The 17,572-nt window shown below is 39.2% G+C and overlaps 1 protein-coding gene across 1 annotated transcript in view; it reads left to right on the top strand.

The window, feature by feature from the left end:
- Positions 1-14,016, top strand: part of PTCHD3 (patched domain containing 3) — a 17,066-nt gene extending 3,050 nt beyond the window's left edge. Inside the window, exons 2-5 of the mRNA XM_040352579.1 lie at positions 3,294-4,099; positions 5,973-6,094; positions 9,690-9,835; positions 12,266-14,016. Of these exons, the coding sequence (XP_040208513.1) occupies positions 3,347-4,099; positions 5,973-6,094; positions 9,690-9,835; positions 12,266-13,914 (2,670 nt within the window). The 5' untranslated portion in view covers positions 3,294-3,346 and the 3' untranslated portion in view covers positions 13,915-14,016. The remainder of the gene's footprint in view (positions 1-3,293; positions 4,100-5,972; positions 6,095-9,689; positions 9,836-12,265) is intronic.
- The last annotated feature ends 3,556 nt before the right edge of the window (positions 14,017-17,572 follow it).

Here is a 17,572-nt window from a genome sequence, read left to right as displayed (position 1 = left end):
CGCCGCCGTAACTTCGGGCGCAAATTCTTTCAGAATACGGGACTCGCCTCTCAAAGTTACGGCGGCGTAGTGTATATGAGATACGCTACGCCCGCCTAAAGATAGGCGATTCTTACTGAATCTAGCCCTATATATATATATATATATATACATGCACACAAACATATAGTACTGATATATAGACCAGGCTATAATTTGTCCAAGCCTAATATATTTTACATAACAAAAGGCAGGGCTGATGACTCTTTACTATGTTAGATTTATACAAGGTCACTTCATTATTTGGGAAATAGCCTGTTTATCGAACTAGGCATTTCAAAGGGTACATAGGATAGATACATACATAGGGGTGATAAAGTATGTTATTTGACCATTCAAAAAGTATTTATTGATGGTAATTAAACTTGAGGGGGTATTCATAGGAAATGGTGATATGTTGGCCTAATTACAAGTAGGAACTTTTAATGCTAAGATCAAACGTATGTAGTCATCCAATCAGAAACCACTCCAGTGTCAAACACTGGTACAGTATTTCTGGTGAAGTTTTGAGCTGTTAGACGCAGTCATTCATTTATTTACCATATTTGCCGGCGTATAAGGTGCCTGGGCGTATAAAACGACCCCCTAATTTTCCAGCTAAAATGTTGGTTTTGGGATATACTCACCGTATAAGACGACCCCCTTCCTACTAGTAATGCCTCGCCTCACCTCACCTCACTGTGCCATTACATGCCAGACTGTGCCACCATTACATGCTAGACTGTGCCACCATTACATGCCTCTCTGTGCCACCATTACATGCCTCACTGTGCCACCATTACATGCCTCACTGTGCCACCATTACATGCCTCACTGTGCAACCATTACATGCCTCACTGCATACCTCACTGTGCCATTGCATGTCTCGACGATCCCTTACCTTATCCTTGACATGCAGAATCTGTCAGACCGCGGCCGTCCATTATCACTTGTTCTCTATTACTGGAACAATTCTGCCAGGCTCTAATTCTGCTGGTAGCCTATCATGCAGACTCTCAGTCAGACCGCGGCCGTCCATTTTTCAAAAGCCGCGCCTCCTCCTTCTGCTGTTCCATGATAGGCGGAACGCGGAACACTGAACACAGTGTCTGCTGGGAAGCTGAGTGTTCTGCCTATCACGGAACAGCAAAAGTCGTCTTATACGCCGGAAAATACAGTATACAAATTCTTTCCTCATCAAGCAGAAGGCACAGGTCTAGATTATCCGCTTGCTGACCAGCCACCGCTGTTATACAGCGGCAAGTCGACTCTGCTGGGTGAGATCACGTAGCTATACGTCATCTCGCCGAGCAGGCAATAGGGGCACGCACGCGTCCGCCGGAGGCCCGCACGCGCGGCCCCCGCTCGCCCCTGACGCCGATGCGCGTGCCCGGCGGGCACGATCACTGCCGGGCACCTGCGATCGTTTGTTACAGAGTGAGAACCCGGGAGCTGTGTGTGTAAACACATAGCTCCCGGTCCTGTCAGGGGGAGAAATGCCTGATTGTCTGTTCATACAATGTATGAACAGCGATCAGTCATTTCCCCTAGTCAGTGCCACCCCCCCTACAGTTAAAACACACCCAGGGAACATACTTAACCCCTTCCTCGCCCCCTAGTGTTAACCCCTTCCCTGCCAGTGGCATTTTTATAGCACTGATCGCTATAAAAATGCCAAAGGTCACAAAAATGTGTCAAAAGTGTCCGCCATAATGTCGCAGTACCGATATGTTGCCTGTACCCAAATAAAATTGGTGTCCTTTTTTTCCCCACAAATAGAGCTTTCTTTTGGTGGTATTTGATCACCTTTGCGTTTTCTTTTGTTTTTTCACTATAAACAAAAAAAGACTGACAATTTTTAAAACCAAAAAATATATTTTTTACTTTCTGCTAAAACATATCCAATAAAAAATTTAAAAACTCTTCGTCAATTTAGGCCAATATGTATTCTGCTGCATATTTTTGGAAGAAAATCTCAATAAGTGTATATTGATTCGAATTCCCAAAAATGATTGTGTCTACAAACTATGGAATATTTAATTTTTTGCTAGTATTGGCGGCAATCAATGATTTTTAGCGGGACTACGACATTGTGGCAGTATAATCGGACACCTAACTGACACTTTTGACACTTTTTTGGGAACCAATGACATTAATACAGTGATCAGTGCTAAAAATATGCACTGTAAGGCCTCGTACACACGACCGAACATGTCTGCTGAAACTGGTCCGCCGGACCAGTTCCCGCAGACATGTTCGGTCGTGTAGGGCCGACCGGACAATTTTCCGGCGGATCGGACAGGTTTCCAGTGGACAATTGTTTCTTAGCATGCTAAGAAACACGTCCGCTGGAACCATGTCCGCCGGACATGTCCGATGGTCAGTATGACTCATCGGACATGTCCGCTTGGCCCGAGAACCCGCGCATGACGTCGAATTGATTCGACGCATGCGTGGAAGCTTTGACCTTCCGCGTCAGAGAACGTCGGTGTCGTATACGTCACCACGTTCTCTGTCCGCGGGGATTTTGGTTTGATGGTGTGTACAACCATCAGACCAAAATCCGGCAGCGTACATGTCAGATGAAAACGGTCCGGCGTTTGTACGCGGCCTTACTGTACTAATGACACTGGTAGGAACACTGATCTCTACCTTCTACCCTGTCAGAATGGCGATCTGCTTTGTTTACATAGGCAGGTCCCCGTTCTGCCTCTCTGGGGAACGATCATGGGTGGCTGGCATACATCGGGGCCACCGGATCCGTTGATTGGCACCCCCTGTGTCCAATGAGCACACAACCGTGCCTCCAGCGGTACGTGGGCGCCGCCAGTGTCTATTGCACGAAATTACATACAGGTACATTGTTTCACGCAATAGAGCCGGCCTGCCACAGTACATCTGCGTTAGGTGGTCGGCAAGTGGCTAATCGCACAAAATATATCTCTTTTTACATATAGTGTCACCATAGCACATGTAAATATTGTTCGGATCTATAAGTGGTATACAGCTGCAAGAGCTAAAGTGGTTAAAATATACAGTAACAGCTAAAAATTTGAAAATCAATTATTGTGCTATTTGTATTATAAATGACAGTCTATTCTTTGGAATAGAGGTACAAAGGTCAGTTGGTTCAATCAAGCTATAGTGTCATCAGAAAGTAAATAAACTTCCAAAGAAATGAACTGTTTTATTGTTGTGCATACAGCATTGCAGAGCTAGTCATATCATTGCTTATCTGTTGTGAATTTATATTTTCCTTTTTTATTTATTAACAGAGCCTGCTTTCCTCCAAGTCTGTATCATTCGGTAGCTTACGGCAGGGTGAAGAATGCCTGGTTGTCGGACAGACTGTATACAGAGACCTCTCTCTCTTGTATTCTACAAGCTGGGGAAAGTGGTGGGCAGGTACCCCTGGTGGTTCCTCTTTATTCCCATGATCATATCTGCCGGACTGGGAGCCGGCTTTTACTTTTTACCCCAAAGGCAGGCTAATGACATAGAAAATGAGTTCACCCCAATAGGAGGTCCAGCAAAATCTGAGAGAGAATTTGTGAGGACACACTTCCCAACCAACGACTCCGGGCATTTCTCTGCACAGAGACTCTATACAGAAGGCTCTTTTGTTTCTCTCATTGCTGTCAGTCTCTCTGATAATATTATCAATGTTAATTCATTCAGAGAGCTTGTAAAGCTGGATGAGATGGTGCAGAATCTTAGTGTCACATTAAAGGAACAGAATGCTAATGTGATCTTGAGTTTTGAGCAGCTCTGCGCAAAAGACATGGGGGGGAAATGTGTGGCAATAAACCCACTCTTATCCAAAGTACAAAGTAATGTAGATCTGATAGAGACAATACAAATTACTTACCCCATGTTTGAAGGGACAACATTCCTGGGAACATACTTGGGTGGGGTGACACTGAACCCCAACAACACTGTACAGAGAGCAAAAGCAGTAAGGTTAGTGTATTATCTGAGAGAAGACAGCCAGCAAGACAAAGAAAAAAGTCTGCAATGGATTGAACACTTTATCAAGCATGTGTCTCACAATATAGAAATGCTGCAACTGAAGACTGTACAGGTAAGGAAAATGGTTTTATCATTTTTGTTCTCTTTGTTTTTACTTTGAAAAGACGAACGGACAGACAGACAAATTAGATAGATGGTTTATGAGAGTGAGGGGAAGTAAACTGGTGTTCGATTCAAATATCTAATTGTGTCATGGGGATTTTTTTTTCTAAAAAAAGGGTATTCATTATAAAAGGATATTCATGCAAAAGATAATGGGGTTGATTTGCTAAAGGCAAATATACTACTGTACCCCGCATGTGCACTTGCTCCAGAGCTTAGTAAATAAGGTACAACTTCACTGTGCAAAGAATACTCAATCACATGCGAGATAAATAAAAAATAGTATTTTTGTTTGTACATGATTGAATGATAGAAACCAGCAGAGCTTCCCCTCAGATGTAGAGCAATTGTACTTAAAGTGCACTTGCAGTGCACTGTGGGGTTGATTTACTAAAACTAGAGAGTGCAATATCTGGTGCAGCTCTGCATAGAAACAAAAAAAAATCAGCTTCCAGATTTTTTTTCTTTTTTTAAAAACAAAGCTTAATTGAACAAGAAGTTAGGCCTCGTACACACGACCGAGGAACTCGACGGGCGAAACACATCGTTTTTCTCGTCGAGTTCCTTGTTAGGCTGTCGAGGAACTCGACAAGGCAAGTTTTTCCATTCCCGTCGAGGAAAAAGAAGACACGCTCTCTTTTTGGCTCGACGGGATCCTTGACAGTTTCCTCAACGAAAAATGTACACACGACCGGTTTCCTCGGCAAAAAAAAAAATCCCAGCAAGTTTCTTGCCGAGAAACTTGGTCGTGTGTACATTTTCGTCGAGGAAACTGTCGAGAAACTCGAAGAGCCAAAAAGAAAGCATGTTCTCTATTTCCTTGACGTGAATGGAGAAAATTTGCTTGTCGAGTTTCTCGACGGCTTCACAAGGATCTCGACGAGCAAAACAATGTGTTTCGCCCGTTGAGTTTCTCGGTCGTGTGTACGAGGCCTTAGAAGCTAATTGGCTACCATGCACAGCTGCACCAGATTTTGCACTATCCAGTTTTAGTAAATCAACCCACGTTTATTTGTCCTTAGTGAATCAAGCTTAATGTGTGTTACTTCTATTCTTTAATATTATACTTCAAATCAAGGCTACCTCAGTTCTTGGGCAAAGCTTAAAAGCATTAACTACAGCTTTTGACAATGACTATATATATATATATATATATATATATATACACAGTATATATAATTATTTTTCAAGAGTCTACTGGCCAGTTTGATGACATAAGAGGTCCTTCCTCTTGCAGAAAACAGAGATCAAACTGTGGAGTGTGAGCCATGCTCAGTACAGTAGTAAACTGCGCTTAGACCAGCGAGATGATGCACCCCAGAAGGTTTTTCCATAACAGCTGACGAACTAGAAAAATCTACTAGGGAAGAGAAGAACATTACTTTGGGGGGGGGGGGGGGGGTGTTAGATTAAAGAGTAATAAAAAAAACTGCTGTTAAAAAAAAATACTTCTACTTTAAATTTGGCCAAATGTAGACTGTTTTTGCAAGTTTTCCGAGATTTGCTTCGTTTTGGCCAGATGTAGGTTGCTATTGCAGTTTTTTTCAGAGGTTTGCTTAGTCTAGTTTTTTCGTTAAAGTTTTTAACTAGTATTCTAAAAATAAGTTTAAATTATTTAAATAAACACTAAAAGTTAAACAAATGTTTAAAAAATAGTTTAGGATATATAAACCTGATCACTGAAGATTTCTGTACTTTGTGTAAAGACATACAATATAGTAAACAATTTGCACCAATGTGTCCTGTTGTGAGTGACAAAGCTGCTGCCACATGATTTAATTGTAACTGTTCTTAGTAAAAAATCATTTGTTTTCTTACTCTAGACATCTTACTTTTCATCAATATCACGACAACAGGAGTTTGAAGGAACAACAAAAACTGTAATTCCTCTGTATTCGATCACATATTTTATCACCATATTCTTTTCCATTACATCATGTGTAAGGTAAGATTACGTAGGCACAAAACAGATACTTGCACCTGATTTCAATTTTTTTAAATGATATTATATGTGTTTACTATATACTATACTGAGATATTTAACTATAAAGCCTCTTACACATGACCGAGGAACTCGACGGGCAAAACACATCGTTTTCCTCGTCGAGTTCCTTGTTAGGCTGTCGAGGAACTCGACAAGCCAATTTTCTCCTTTCCCGTCAAGGAAATAGAGAACATGCTCTCTTTTTGGCTCGTCGAGTTTCTCTACAGTTTCCTCGATGAAAATGTACACACGACCGGTTTCCTCGGCAAAAAAATATCTCCCAGCAAGTTTCTTGCTGGTTTTTGCCGAGAAACTTGGTTGTGTGTACGAGGCCTGACAAGACCTTCCTTATGCTGGATGTCAAATAGATAGTGCTACAAAACGCTCCAAAAATTAAATGCAGCTACATTAAATTATCCCCCATAAATCATAACCGAATTAATATGCAGCGCTAATCAATAATAATTTATCAATGTTAATCCAAAAATACATAAACTCTATATTCCATACAATGAAATACTCCAGGGTATTTTAATGTATGGAATTTAGCGTTTATGTATTGATATATTATTATTATTATTATTGATTAGTGTTGCATATTTTTTCTGTTACATTTTACTATTCTTTTCCACTATGTGGAAAATAAGACATATAAAATACTTGAAACATTTGTCAAATTAAACTAATAAATGATAACAGCATTATAAGTGGTTTTAAAGCTGAACTCCATTCCCCCAAAAAACAAGTGAAAAACATAAATAAAAACATATATTTTAAACACCCACAATTTCTAAATAAAAAGCTATATTTTTAATATATCCCAGACCATGACTGAATGTTTAAAAGATTAACAGGATCCCCACACTTTATCTTTAATAAATAACCCCTACATTTGGGCTCAGGCATGCAGGAGAAACTCAAAAAGACAGTCTTCCAGTACTTATATAAGGATTTTTAACCACTTGCCGTCCAGGCCAATTTTGAAATTTTTCTCATACATGTAAAAATCTGCATTTTTTTTGCTAGAATATTTCTTAAAACGGCCATAGATTATATATTTGAAATTTGAATTGAATTTGAATATTTAAAGCAGAAGCCTTGGAGAATAACATTTTCAGGAAAATATACACTTAAATAGATTGTAGTGTAAACAAACAAGACAAAATAATATTTTTTTGGGGTAAAATATGTTGCATCAAGTAAACAGATACCAAACATGTCAAGATCTAAGATTGCGTACTCCTGTTAATGGCATCAAACTATGATAAATACGTTTTTCCTTAGGCAATGCTTTAAACGCCTTTACAGGTTAACAGTATAAAGAATGATACATGTGAGTTCTGGCACTAAAATTATTGCTCACACTGATGTTTTTGGTGATACCTCACACGTGTGGTGCAATCACCATTTACATATGTATGTGAGACCTACATGTGTTTTTGCAGGTGAGCATTAGGGGACAGGGGTACTTTTAAAAAAAAATGTAAATATATTTTTTCAATGTAATTTTACACTTTTAACTTTTTTATTTCATTAAATGTTATTGCTATCACAAGTGATAAGCAACTGCTTATCACTTAGACCTCTGATCCCACCTCTGATCCCACCAAGGCAGCCGATCAAATCGATCAGTTTCTGGTAAGTATAAATGAGGTAAAGTGAAACTGGAAGTGATTAAATCATTGTCGCTTCCAAACTCCTTCTCCCCTGTGCACTACCAACCCAACTATTTACAGTGAAATATGAAATATTTGCCCCATCTAATTGACTGCACTGCTTGTGGATCCCATCCCGAATACGTATAGTAAAAGATTGATTCCTCAAGTTGGGATTTTAAATGGACCACAGGCAGTGATTTATAAAATTACAATTTATTAACCACTTAAAGTGGATGTAAACCCAAAATTATAATTTTTTTATGTCACAATGTACAGTATAAGATTTCCTATCATATGTGCCCAGTCTTGCCACACAGAGTTAATCCAGCTTTGTATTTAGACAGGGTTTTATCTAGAAGTCTGTTAATTTTCACTGAACAATAAAAGAGGATTGCTCAGAGCTGGATTAACTCTCTGTGGCAAGACTGAGCACAGATGATAGGAAATCATATACTCTACATTGTGACATCAAAAAATAAATAAAACATTTTGGGTTTACATCCACTTTAAGGACCGCCGCACAACTATATACATCCTTGCTTTGAAGAGGGATATCTCGGCAACGGCAGCAGCTGCTGCCACAACCGAGGTATCCATCTCTTCAGGCAGTGGTCCTGTAAACGATAATGGTGGATTCGCAGCGAGATCACCATTATCGGCGGCGGGAGAGGGCCACCCCTCCGCCACTCTCCCATGCCCTCTGCCGCTTACCGAAGCGGCCGGCAGAGGTGGAGGCAATCGGGTCCTCTCTCGTGCTAGGCATGGACACGAGTGAGGGCAAGATGACCCCCACCCGTCTCCATACCATAGCAGGGCGGAAGCAAAGTCAAAACGTCACTTCCGCCCATTCGTCTTATTTTTTTTATTGCATTTTAGTCTAAATATGACCTGTGATGCTTTTTCTATTACAAGGGATTTTTACATTAGTTGTACTAGGAATAAAAGTGACCCAATTTTAGATTTTTTTTACAAAACAGTGTAAAAAAAAATAGTAAAACAAATAATAAATAAAAATGTTTTTTAAAAGCGCCCGTCCCGACGAGCTCGCGCACAGAAGCGAATGCATACGCATATGAAAACAGTGTTCAAACCACACATGTGAGGTATCGCCGCGATCAATAGAGCGAGTGCAATAATTCTAGCCCTAGACCTCCTCTGTAACTCAAAACATGCAACTTGTAGAATTTTTTAAACGTCGCCTATGGAGATTTTTAAGGGTAAAAGTTTGACGCCATTCCACGAGCGGGCGCAATTTTGAAGCGTGACATGGTGGGTATCAATTTACTCAGCGTGACATTATCTTTCACAGTATCAAAAAAAATTGGGCTAACTTTACTGTTGTCTTATTTTTTTATATAAAAAAGTGATTTTTCTGTAAAAAAAAAGTGCGCTCGTAAGACCGCTGCGCAAATACGGTGTGACAAAAAGTATTGCAATGACGGCCATTTTATTCTCTAGGGTGTTATAAAAAAATGTATAATGTTTGGGGGTTCTAAGTAATTTTCTAGCAATTCTAGCATATTGTTTTTTTAACGTGTAAACACAGAGTCTGAAAAATAGACTCGGTCCTTAAGTGGTTAATGTATATAAATGCTATCATTTATATACATGAATACATTATGGAAGCTGGAGGGTAACACCTTCCAAAGTGATCACTTTAAGTAAAGCTCCATCCATGATCCCGGTATAACTGCTGCCAGTCCATGATGTATATATACTTACACTAAAGAGAAAGTGGCTAAAAAAAATTGATTTTCATAAATCCTTTACTCATAACTTGTGTGACAAATAAAACAAAATCTTTGGCTGTACTCTCACTTAGAAAAGGATCTCAGACCAGAAATCGCACAATTAGAAATGCATATTTACTGAAACCTTGTATCTCTATTTCTTTATAGGCGTGACTGTGTGAGGAATAAAACTTGGGTGGCCACTTTTGGAGTTATTTCTGCTGGGTTAGCTGTGCTTTCTAGTTTTGGTCTTTTGCTACTTTGTGGAGTGCCTTTTGTTGTTACAGCAGCAAATGCCCCATTTCTAATTTTAGGTAAGTTTCAAACATATATGTTTATAAGTAAATCATTATAAGACAGCAGACATGAGTACACCGATGTAAAGGAATATGTAGGGTGCCACTGCCAAACTCCTTATGAAAATATTAATTACTTTCTGACCCCTTAGATTAAAGTGGTTCTAAAGGCTCAAGGTTTTTTGCCTTCATGCATATGTCATATGTCTGTGTGCAGCTGCCCCTCTAATATTTACCTGAGCCCCATTGCGATCCAGTAATGTGTATAATAGCCTCGACTCTCTGGAGACTCTCCCTCCTCATTGGCGAGCCTGCTTGGGTGCCCCCACAGCAAGCAGTTTGCTCTGGGGGCACTTGCCAGAAGGGATGGACATGAGTGACGGCAGGGAACTCAAGAAGTAGAGGAATGGGGCTGCTCTGTGCAAAACCACTGCATAGAGCAGGTAAGTTATTTTTTAAACTTGCATGTAATATCACTTTAGGTACAGTCTGATTTGCTAACCACCCCCAACAATTTAGCATATATCTTCTCTTGTCTCTTCTCATGACTTGTTACTTTTAAGTGGGTCCAATTCTATTGTACATATACTATAATAGCAACCAGATTAAACACTCATGTATATAAAGAACCCATCTCCAGAAACGCATATGGCACATACAGATCTTGTCTAGTTAAAGAATATATGTGTGCATACTGCGTTATTGAAAAACACCTCTTTGTGCTGCCACGTAATATTCAATAAACATGCAAATTAGGTTAAACAAATGACAATGTAAAAAAGAGAGAGACAAATAATTCCACAGTAGCGCACTAAATTAGTCTACAAATCTCCTAAATATTAACATAATAAAATGATCAACATAAAACACCAATACATAATGAAAAGTGACCATATGGCATATCCCAAAAATATATATGCTTCAACATATGCAAATCAATATGGTTATACAGTCCAACTTAATGTAATGAAAAGATAGTGAAACAAAATCTCGTTGATCCACCAAAATCCTTCACCAAAGTGATGTGTGGCAATTCCACTCCTTTAGTGTCGGTTCACACAGGGGCAACACAACTCTGGGCGCGACTTTGCGAGGCGACTTTAGCGTGACTTACAACGTGACTTCAAGTCACTTCCAGGACAGGCGACTTTGCAAGTGGCCAATCAAACAATAATCAGCTATGTGGGAGTGAGGGGTTTGCCTGAGAAAACTAGTTTCTCTTCCTGTAAAGTTGCTTCAGTTAAGACAGGGGATTCGACTTGGAGGCAACTTCCATTGAAATCAATGGGTACAAGTCGCCTAGAAGTCGCCTTGAAGTAGTACCTTTTCTGAAGTCGAAGCGACTTCAGTAGTGTGCATTAAGACGGCATGTAATTTGTCATGTCGCCCCCCCCCCCCCCCCCCCAGGTCGCAATATTGTGAACCGGCTCTTAAAGGGGTTGTAAAGGTTTTTTTTTTTAAATAACAAACATACCATACTTACCTCCACTGTGCAGTTCATTTTGCACAGAAGGTGAAAAAACACAAAACTTTACAACCCCTTTAGGAATAAAGCTCACCAGATGATGTTGCCATTCACTATAGCGTCTGGCAAATATCGCCTTATTAGATGTTATTGAAGAGCCGCTTTTACATGCCAATCTCCATCCTGATTATGAAAGACAGATAGAAATTGAGACAGAGCCTCCAATAGTGTAAAAACACCTTAAGGTAATCGGTTTATTAAAAGTAACGCACTTATATCATAAAAGATTAAAAATCGCCTTGTTAAAATTCCAAACATGGCAGATGACTTAGTGTTGCAATCTCCTCATAGCTTTCTTTCATACACATGGAGTTACTGTCTCAGCGTTGCCGTGTAGCCACGTCCCGACACGTTTTGTCACTTTGGACTTCATCACGGGGGGACATATCACTTCAAGGATAGTCAAGGATTTTGGTGTCACTATTTTTTCATCACTTTAATTTGGACTGTATTGCCATATTGATTTGCATATGTTGGCGCATGAAAAAAAAATTCATGGACACTTTTCATTATGTATTGGTGTTTTATGTTGATCATTTCATTATGTTAATATTTAGGCGATTTGTAGATTAATTTAGTGTGCTAATATGGAATTATTTTTCTCTCTCTCTTTTTTACATTGATATTTGTTTCTCCGTATTTGCTTAGTTAAAGAATATGTTTAAGAAAATATCATACTAAAAATAATTGTAATAATTAAGTTAATGCTAAAACGATGTGCCTAATGTGTCTGTGTGGGAATATACTAAATCCATATTTGTTTTTTCTGTATTGTTTTTAGATTTCCTCACATTTATTTTTAATCAATAATATAATATAAAGTACACCTAGATTAGGTGCAGAAGAAATAGACAAGAGAATGCCATGTATATATGTTGTTTCTGTTTATGGTTTATTGATGTAATAATATACTTTCGGTATAGGTGTTGGAGTGGATGACATGTTCATTATGGTTTCCAGTTGGCAGCAAACTAAAGTTAAGAGTCCAGTTGAAGAAAGAGTGGGCAAGACATATGAAGAAGCTGCGGTCTCCATAACAATTACAACCCTCACAGATGTCCTAGCTTTCTATATAGGAATTATGACTTCTTTTGGGTCGGTGCAATCTTTCTGTATTTATACTGGAACAGCTATACTGTTCTGCTTCCTATATAACATCACTTGTTTTGGTGCATTTTTAGCCATCAATGGGAGAAGAGAAGAGAGTAACAGGCACTGGTTGGTTTGTAAAAAAGTGCCAGAGCAAAAAGATGACCACCGTTCCACTTTCTTTAATGCTTGCTGTGTTGGAGGAACATTCAGTGCAATCACTGGTACGGAGACTGACCATCCCATGACAAATTTCTTCCAGAAATATTATGGTCCATTTATAACCAACATTTGGACTAAGATCATTGTGTTGGGTTTATATGGTGGATATTTAGCTGGCAGCATATACGGGTGCTTTCAGGTACAGGAAGGAATCGATTTACGTAACTTGGCTACTGACAGCTCCTATGTCCGTTCTTTCTATGATTATGAAGATTTATATTTTGATGACTATGGCCCCAGAGTTATGGTTGTGGTAACACAGGAAGTTCCTTACTGGGATGTAGACACCCGTAATAAAATTGATAAGTGTATAGAGTCATTTAAATTAACCTCCTATGTCAGTGAAGACCTCTCTGAGTCCTGGTTGAAAGCATACATTGTGTTTGCTGAACTGCTTAAACTGGATATAAATGATAGAAATAACTTTATTGGAAATTTATCAAGATTTCCAGATTTGAAACAAGATGTGGACATTCAGTCAGGAACTATAAAAGCTTCCCGTTTTTTTATCCAGACTATGAATGTCACTTCTTCCGTAGATGAGAAAAACATGCTAAATCAGGTTCGGGACACAGCAAAGAGTTGTGAGGTCCCTGTCCTTGTGTACCATCCGGCATTTATATACTTTGATCAATATGCTGTAATCATCCAGAATACAATTCAAAATGTTGCTGTAGCTGCTATTGTTATGCTTGTTATTTCATTACTGCTAATTCCAAATCCTCTGTGTTCCCTCTGGGTGACATTTGCTATAGCATCTATTATTGTAGGGGTCACTGGATTCATGGCTTTGTGGGATGTTAACTTAGATTCCATATCCATGATCAACCTTGTTATTTGTATTGGGTTCTCAGTGGATTTCTCAGCTCATATCTCATACGCCTTTGTTTCAAACAAGAAATCCACTGCAAATGAGAGGATGATTGAAGCATTGCACTCTCTTGGCTATCCTATATTACAGGGAGGTCTCTCCACCATCCTGGGTGTCATAGTACTCTCCACTTCAGAGAGCTACATCTTCAGAACATTTTTCAAGATCATATTCCTTGTTATCGCCTTTGGAATGCTCCATGGACTGGTTGTTCTTCCGGTGCTGTTAGCACTGTTTGGAACTTTTGTCAAAAAACAGGACAATGCGAACAAAATAAATGTGTCACAAATGAACAATGTTCCACAAGATTATTTTGATGAAGCTATAAAACATGTTGTGACACCTAGATTTATGAATGGTGTTTTCTTTTCTGATCCTGATTGTCCATAATTTATTTTGAAAATAAAGTTTTTATGTGAATTTAAAAGATTACATTTTATTTTATTTTATTTGGAATTAAAAGAGTCTATATTGCAGGGAATTTCTTTGAGTATTTTATTCAAATGGTCACACAAATTCTCAGGAAGTATGCAAAATAATGTTTTAGTTCAGGAAAAGGGAAGTTGGCGCTGCTCTGCAGTAATTAATAAAAAATATTTAAAAGATTATTTTAAAAAAACATGATCCTCTAAAGTAGTCTAACTCTCTTATAGTACAAAGTAGTTTATATGAAAGTTAGTGAGAAATTAATTTCCAAAAATTAAGAGCATAAATGTGAGCACTGTATCCAATGTTCTGTGAAGTGGCTTAAATTAGCATATAATACAAATAATGCAAGCCAGAATCAGTAAAAAAAATTATTGGAAAATTATAAAAAAAAAATACATAAGTCCAAGGTTGTATATTAAAAAAGCTATTAATGTCCATAATCCAAATAACTCCCAAAAGTGAATTGTGCAAAATCCAAGTGATAACAGTCTATCGTGACTTCCTGTGCAGAAAAATGGGTGACTTTTCCGTGCTCCCCTCTTGTATGTGCACTCACCAGAAAGCCCTACCCCTGCAGGGGTAAAGAGCATGTAGTAATATATACTCCCACTCCCTGTATCCCACTCGTTGGGGTATCCTCCTCCTCCACAGCGTTGTTTGAATGGTCGGGTATCCAAATGTAATTAAATGTAAAAAAATGACCCTCATAGCGTAAATCCGTTAAAAATGTATGTATTTATTGTTTTAAAATAAAGAATCCTTCTTTTAAAATTAGGAGCTCCAATTGCCCCAGCTCACATAGAAAAACAAGCAGTGTATTGAAGAGCAATAATGTTACCGTATATAAAACTTTCCACATTACTTGTCAGCAGGCAAAATACATTTTATTTCATTCTTCACATTGCCAGACTACTGATGTCTAATACCATACCAAATATCAAATTCTCAAAAACAGTTTGATGGTTTTAAAAAAGATTTATGTCATCCACAGTTGTATTAGATATTTTTATTAAAATATCTGTGTGGCGATCACTATGAATTAGGTTTACTTCAGTCAACCAGGCCAGCACACAAACAGGCGAGCACACAAATCTCTTATCTTATCAGGCTTAGGAATATTGACCATGAGTCCTTAACATGAAACCTGTGCTTGGCTAAAGCAGTAAAAAGCAAAAGAATCCCTTAAAGCCGACTATAGATCATGATAATTTCTTTCCTACAACCACGGGTTGGAGGAAAGAAAATCGCTCGATTTCCCTATCAACATGATCAGTGTTGATGGGATAAGCCCTCTTGCGGAGATATTGTGTTCTCCCACCTGGGGGTGCAGGGAGCCGTCCCTGCCAAGCTATTGCCACTGTCAATGATCACATGCTTAAAATCCGGCATGCTGGTTGCACCCAAGTCGATCGATGGGTACAATCAGCCTGCCCATAGATGGATCGAATCTCGACAGTAGAGACATCAAAGTTTCACTACACAATCACACTGAAATTTGCATCAAAATCGCATCCCAGTAGCGTGAACTTAGCCTAAACATTGGCACACCAGCAGCACTTCCCATCTGTTTGACTGTTGGGTCCAGTGGCGTATCAACTGGGGGGCGTTCCACCCCGGGTGCCACACACTGCGCCAATATTTATAGTGCATATGGTAAAGTGCAAGTGCTAGCACAACGTATGTGTCTATATAGACATAAAGTGCAAATATACTATGTCTGTCAATCTATATGTCACCACTAGTGTTGAGCAGAATATGCCATATTCGATTTCGCGATATATCTCGAATATATATTCGAATATTCGAGATATATTCGCTAAATTCGAATATTCGTGATATTTTATCGAAATTAATTGAATGCGATTTTTCGCTATTGCGAATGCGAAAATAATTGCGATTTTTTTAATAACTGCGGTAGGAGCGCTCTGATTGGCTTAGAATATTCGTGATATTTTATCGAAATATCGCAACATGCGAATGCGATATTTATTGCGCAATTTCGAGATATGCTGGAGGAGCGCTCTGATTGGCTCAGAATATTCGTGATATTTTATCGAAATATCGCAACATGCGAATGCGATATTTATTGCGCAATTTCGAGATATGCTGGAGGAGCGCTCTGATTGGCTCAGAATATTCGTGATATTTTATCGAAATATCGCAACATGCGAATGCGATATTTATTGCGCAATTTCGAGATATGCTGGAGGAGCGCTCTGATTGGCTCAGAATATTCCTGATATTTTATCGAAATATCGCAACATGCGAATGCGATATTTATTGCGCAATTTCGAGATATGCTGGAGGAGCGCTCTGATTGGCTCAGAATATTCCTGATATTTTATCGAAATATCGCAACATGCGAATGCGAAATTTATTGCAGATATTTCGAAAACTGCTGTAGCAGCACTCTGAAATCGAATATGTATGATATTTTAACCAAAATACATATTGCGATTGCGATTTTTCGATCGCGCATGCGCAATTGCGCGAACAACACGCGACCATTTCCTGGAGCCTTGCCAGTTTCCCAATATTACAGCAACATGGTGGGAAGCAATTTCTCAAAGTCTGAGGAAAAGTTGCTGATTTGTGTAAGTATTTTGACCACTGTTATTTCATCATCTTCAACTGCATTTAAGTCTAGTTTAAAAGTTAGTATATATGATCAGATATTAGTATTTAACCAAAAATGTGTCTCCTGCTTTTACAAAACTACAAGTCCCAGCATGCCTGGACAGCTGCAGACACCCTGGTTGGCAAATGTGTATTTAGGCACTTTTCCTTGTTATTTAGCATAATGAATTTAAAAATTTTTTGGACATAGGACGTATGCGAACGTCCTGACTTCAGTGTCCTCAAGGCCCAAGGACGTTCGAATACATATTGCCCTTTAGATGTTGCAGAACTACAACTTCCAGCATGCCTGGGAATGCTGGCACTTCTAGTATTGTAAGTTCTGCAGGCCCACATTTTTCAGGCCTTTATGCACGGGTCTCTAAACTGTGGCACCCTAGATGCAGCAAAAGTAAAATTCTTAGCATGCACTGAAAGACCGTGGCTGATGGGAGTAGTAGTTTTGCAACAGCTGGAGGTGGACTGGTCTTGAAACCCAGAGTTAGGTAACAAACCCGTAGTGTTTTGCAACCATTCTGCCTCCAGCTGGTTATTTTCTGTTGAAAAGCCTGTGGCGTGCAAAACACAACCCAAAAACTCCACCCGGTGCAAGGAAAAATTTGCACACACCTAAAGAGTGACATCACAAAAAACTGCGACGGTTGCATACGTCAGTGGTCCTCCGAAAAGGTCCCGTCTCTGACCCCCCGGGGCGTTAGGCTCCTAGGCTCCTGACAGGGAAAAGAGTTACTGTGGTCCATACAGCCGAAGCCATATGGACCCATCTCGGTCCAAGCAGCGCAATCAACACGCGAACAACACGCGACCATTTCCTGGAGCCTTGCCAGTTTCCAACTTATGATCGCAGCGCAATCACACAGCAACATGGTTGGAAGCAATTTCACTAAGTCTGAGGAAAAGTTGCTGATTTGTGTAAGTATTTTGACCACTGTTATTTCATCATCTTCAACTGCATTTAAGTCTAGTTTAAAAGTTAGTATAT

Source organism: Rana temporaria, chromosome 5, assembly GCF_905171775.1.
Source record: "Rana temporaria chromosome 5, aRanTem1.1, whole genome shotgun sequence".
Taxonomy (NCBI): Eukaryota; Metazoa; Chordata; class Amphibia; order Anura; family Ranidae; genus Rana; species Rana temporaria.
This window is presented reverse-complemented; position numbering and strand designations above follow the sequence as displayed.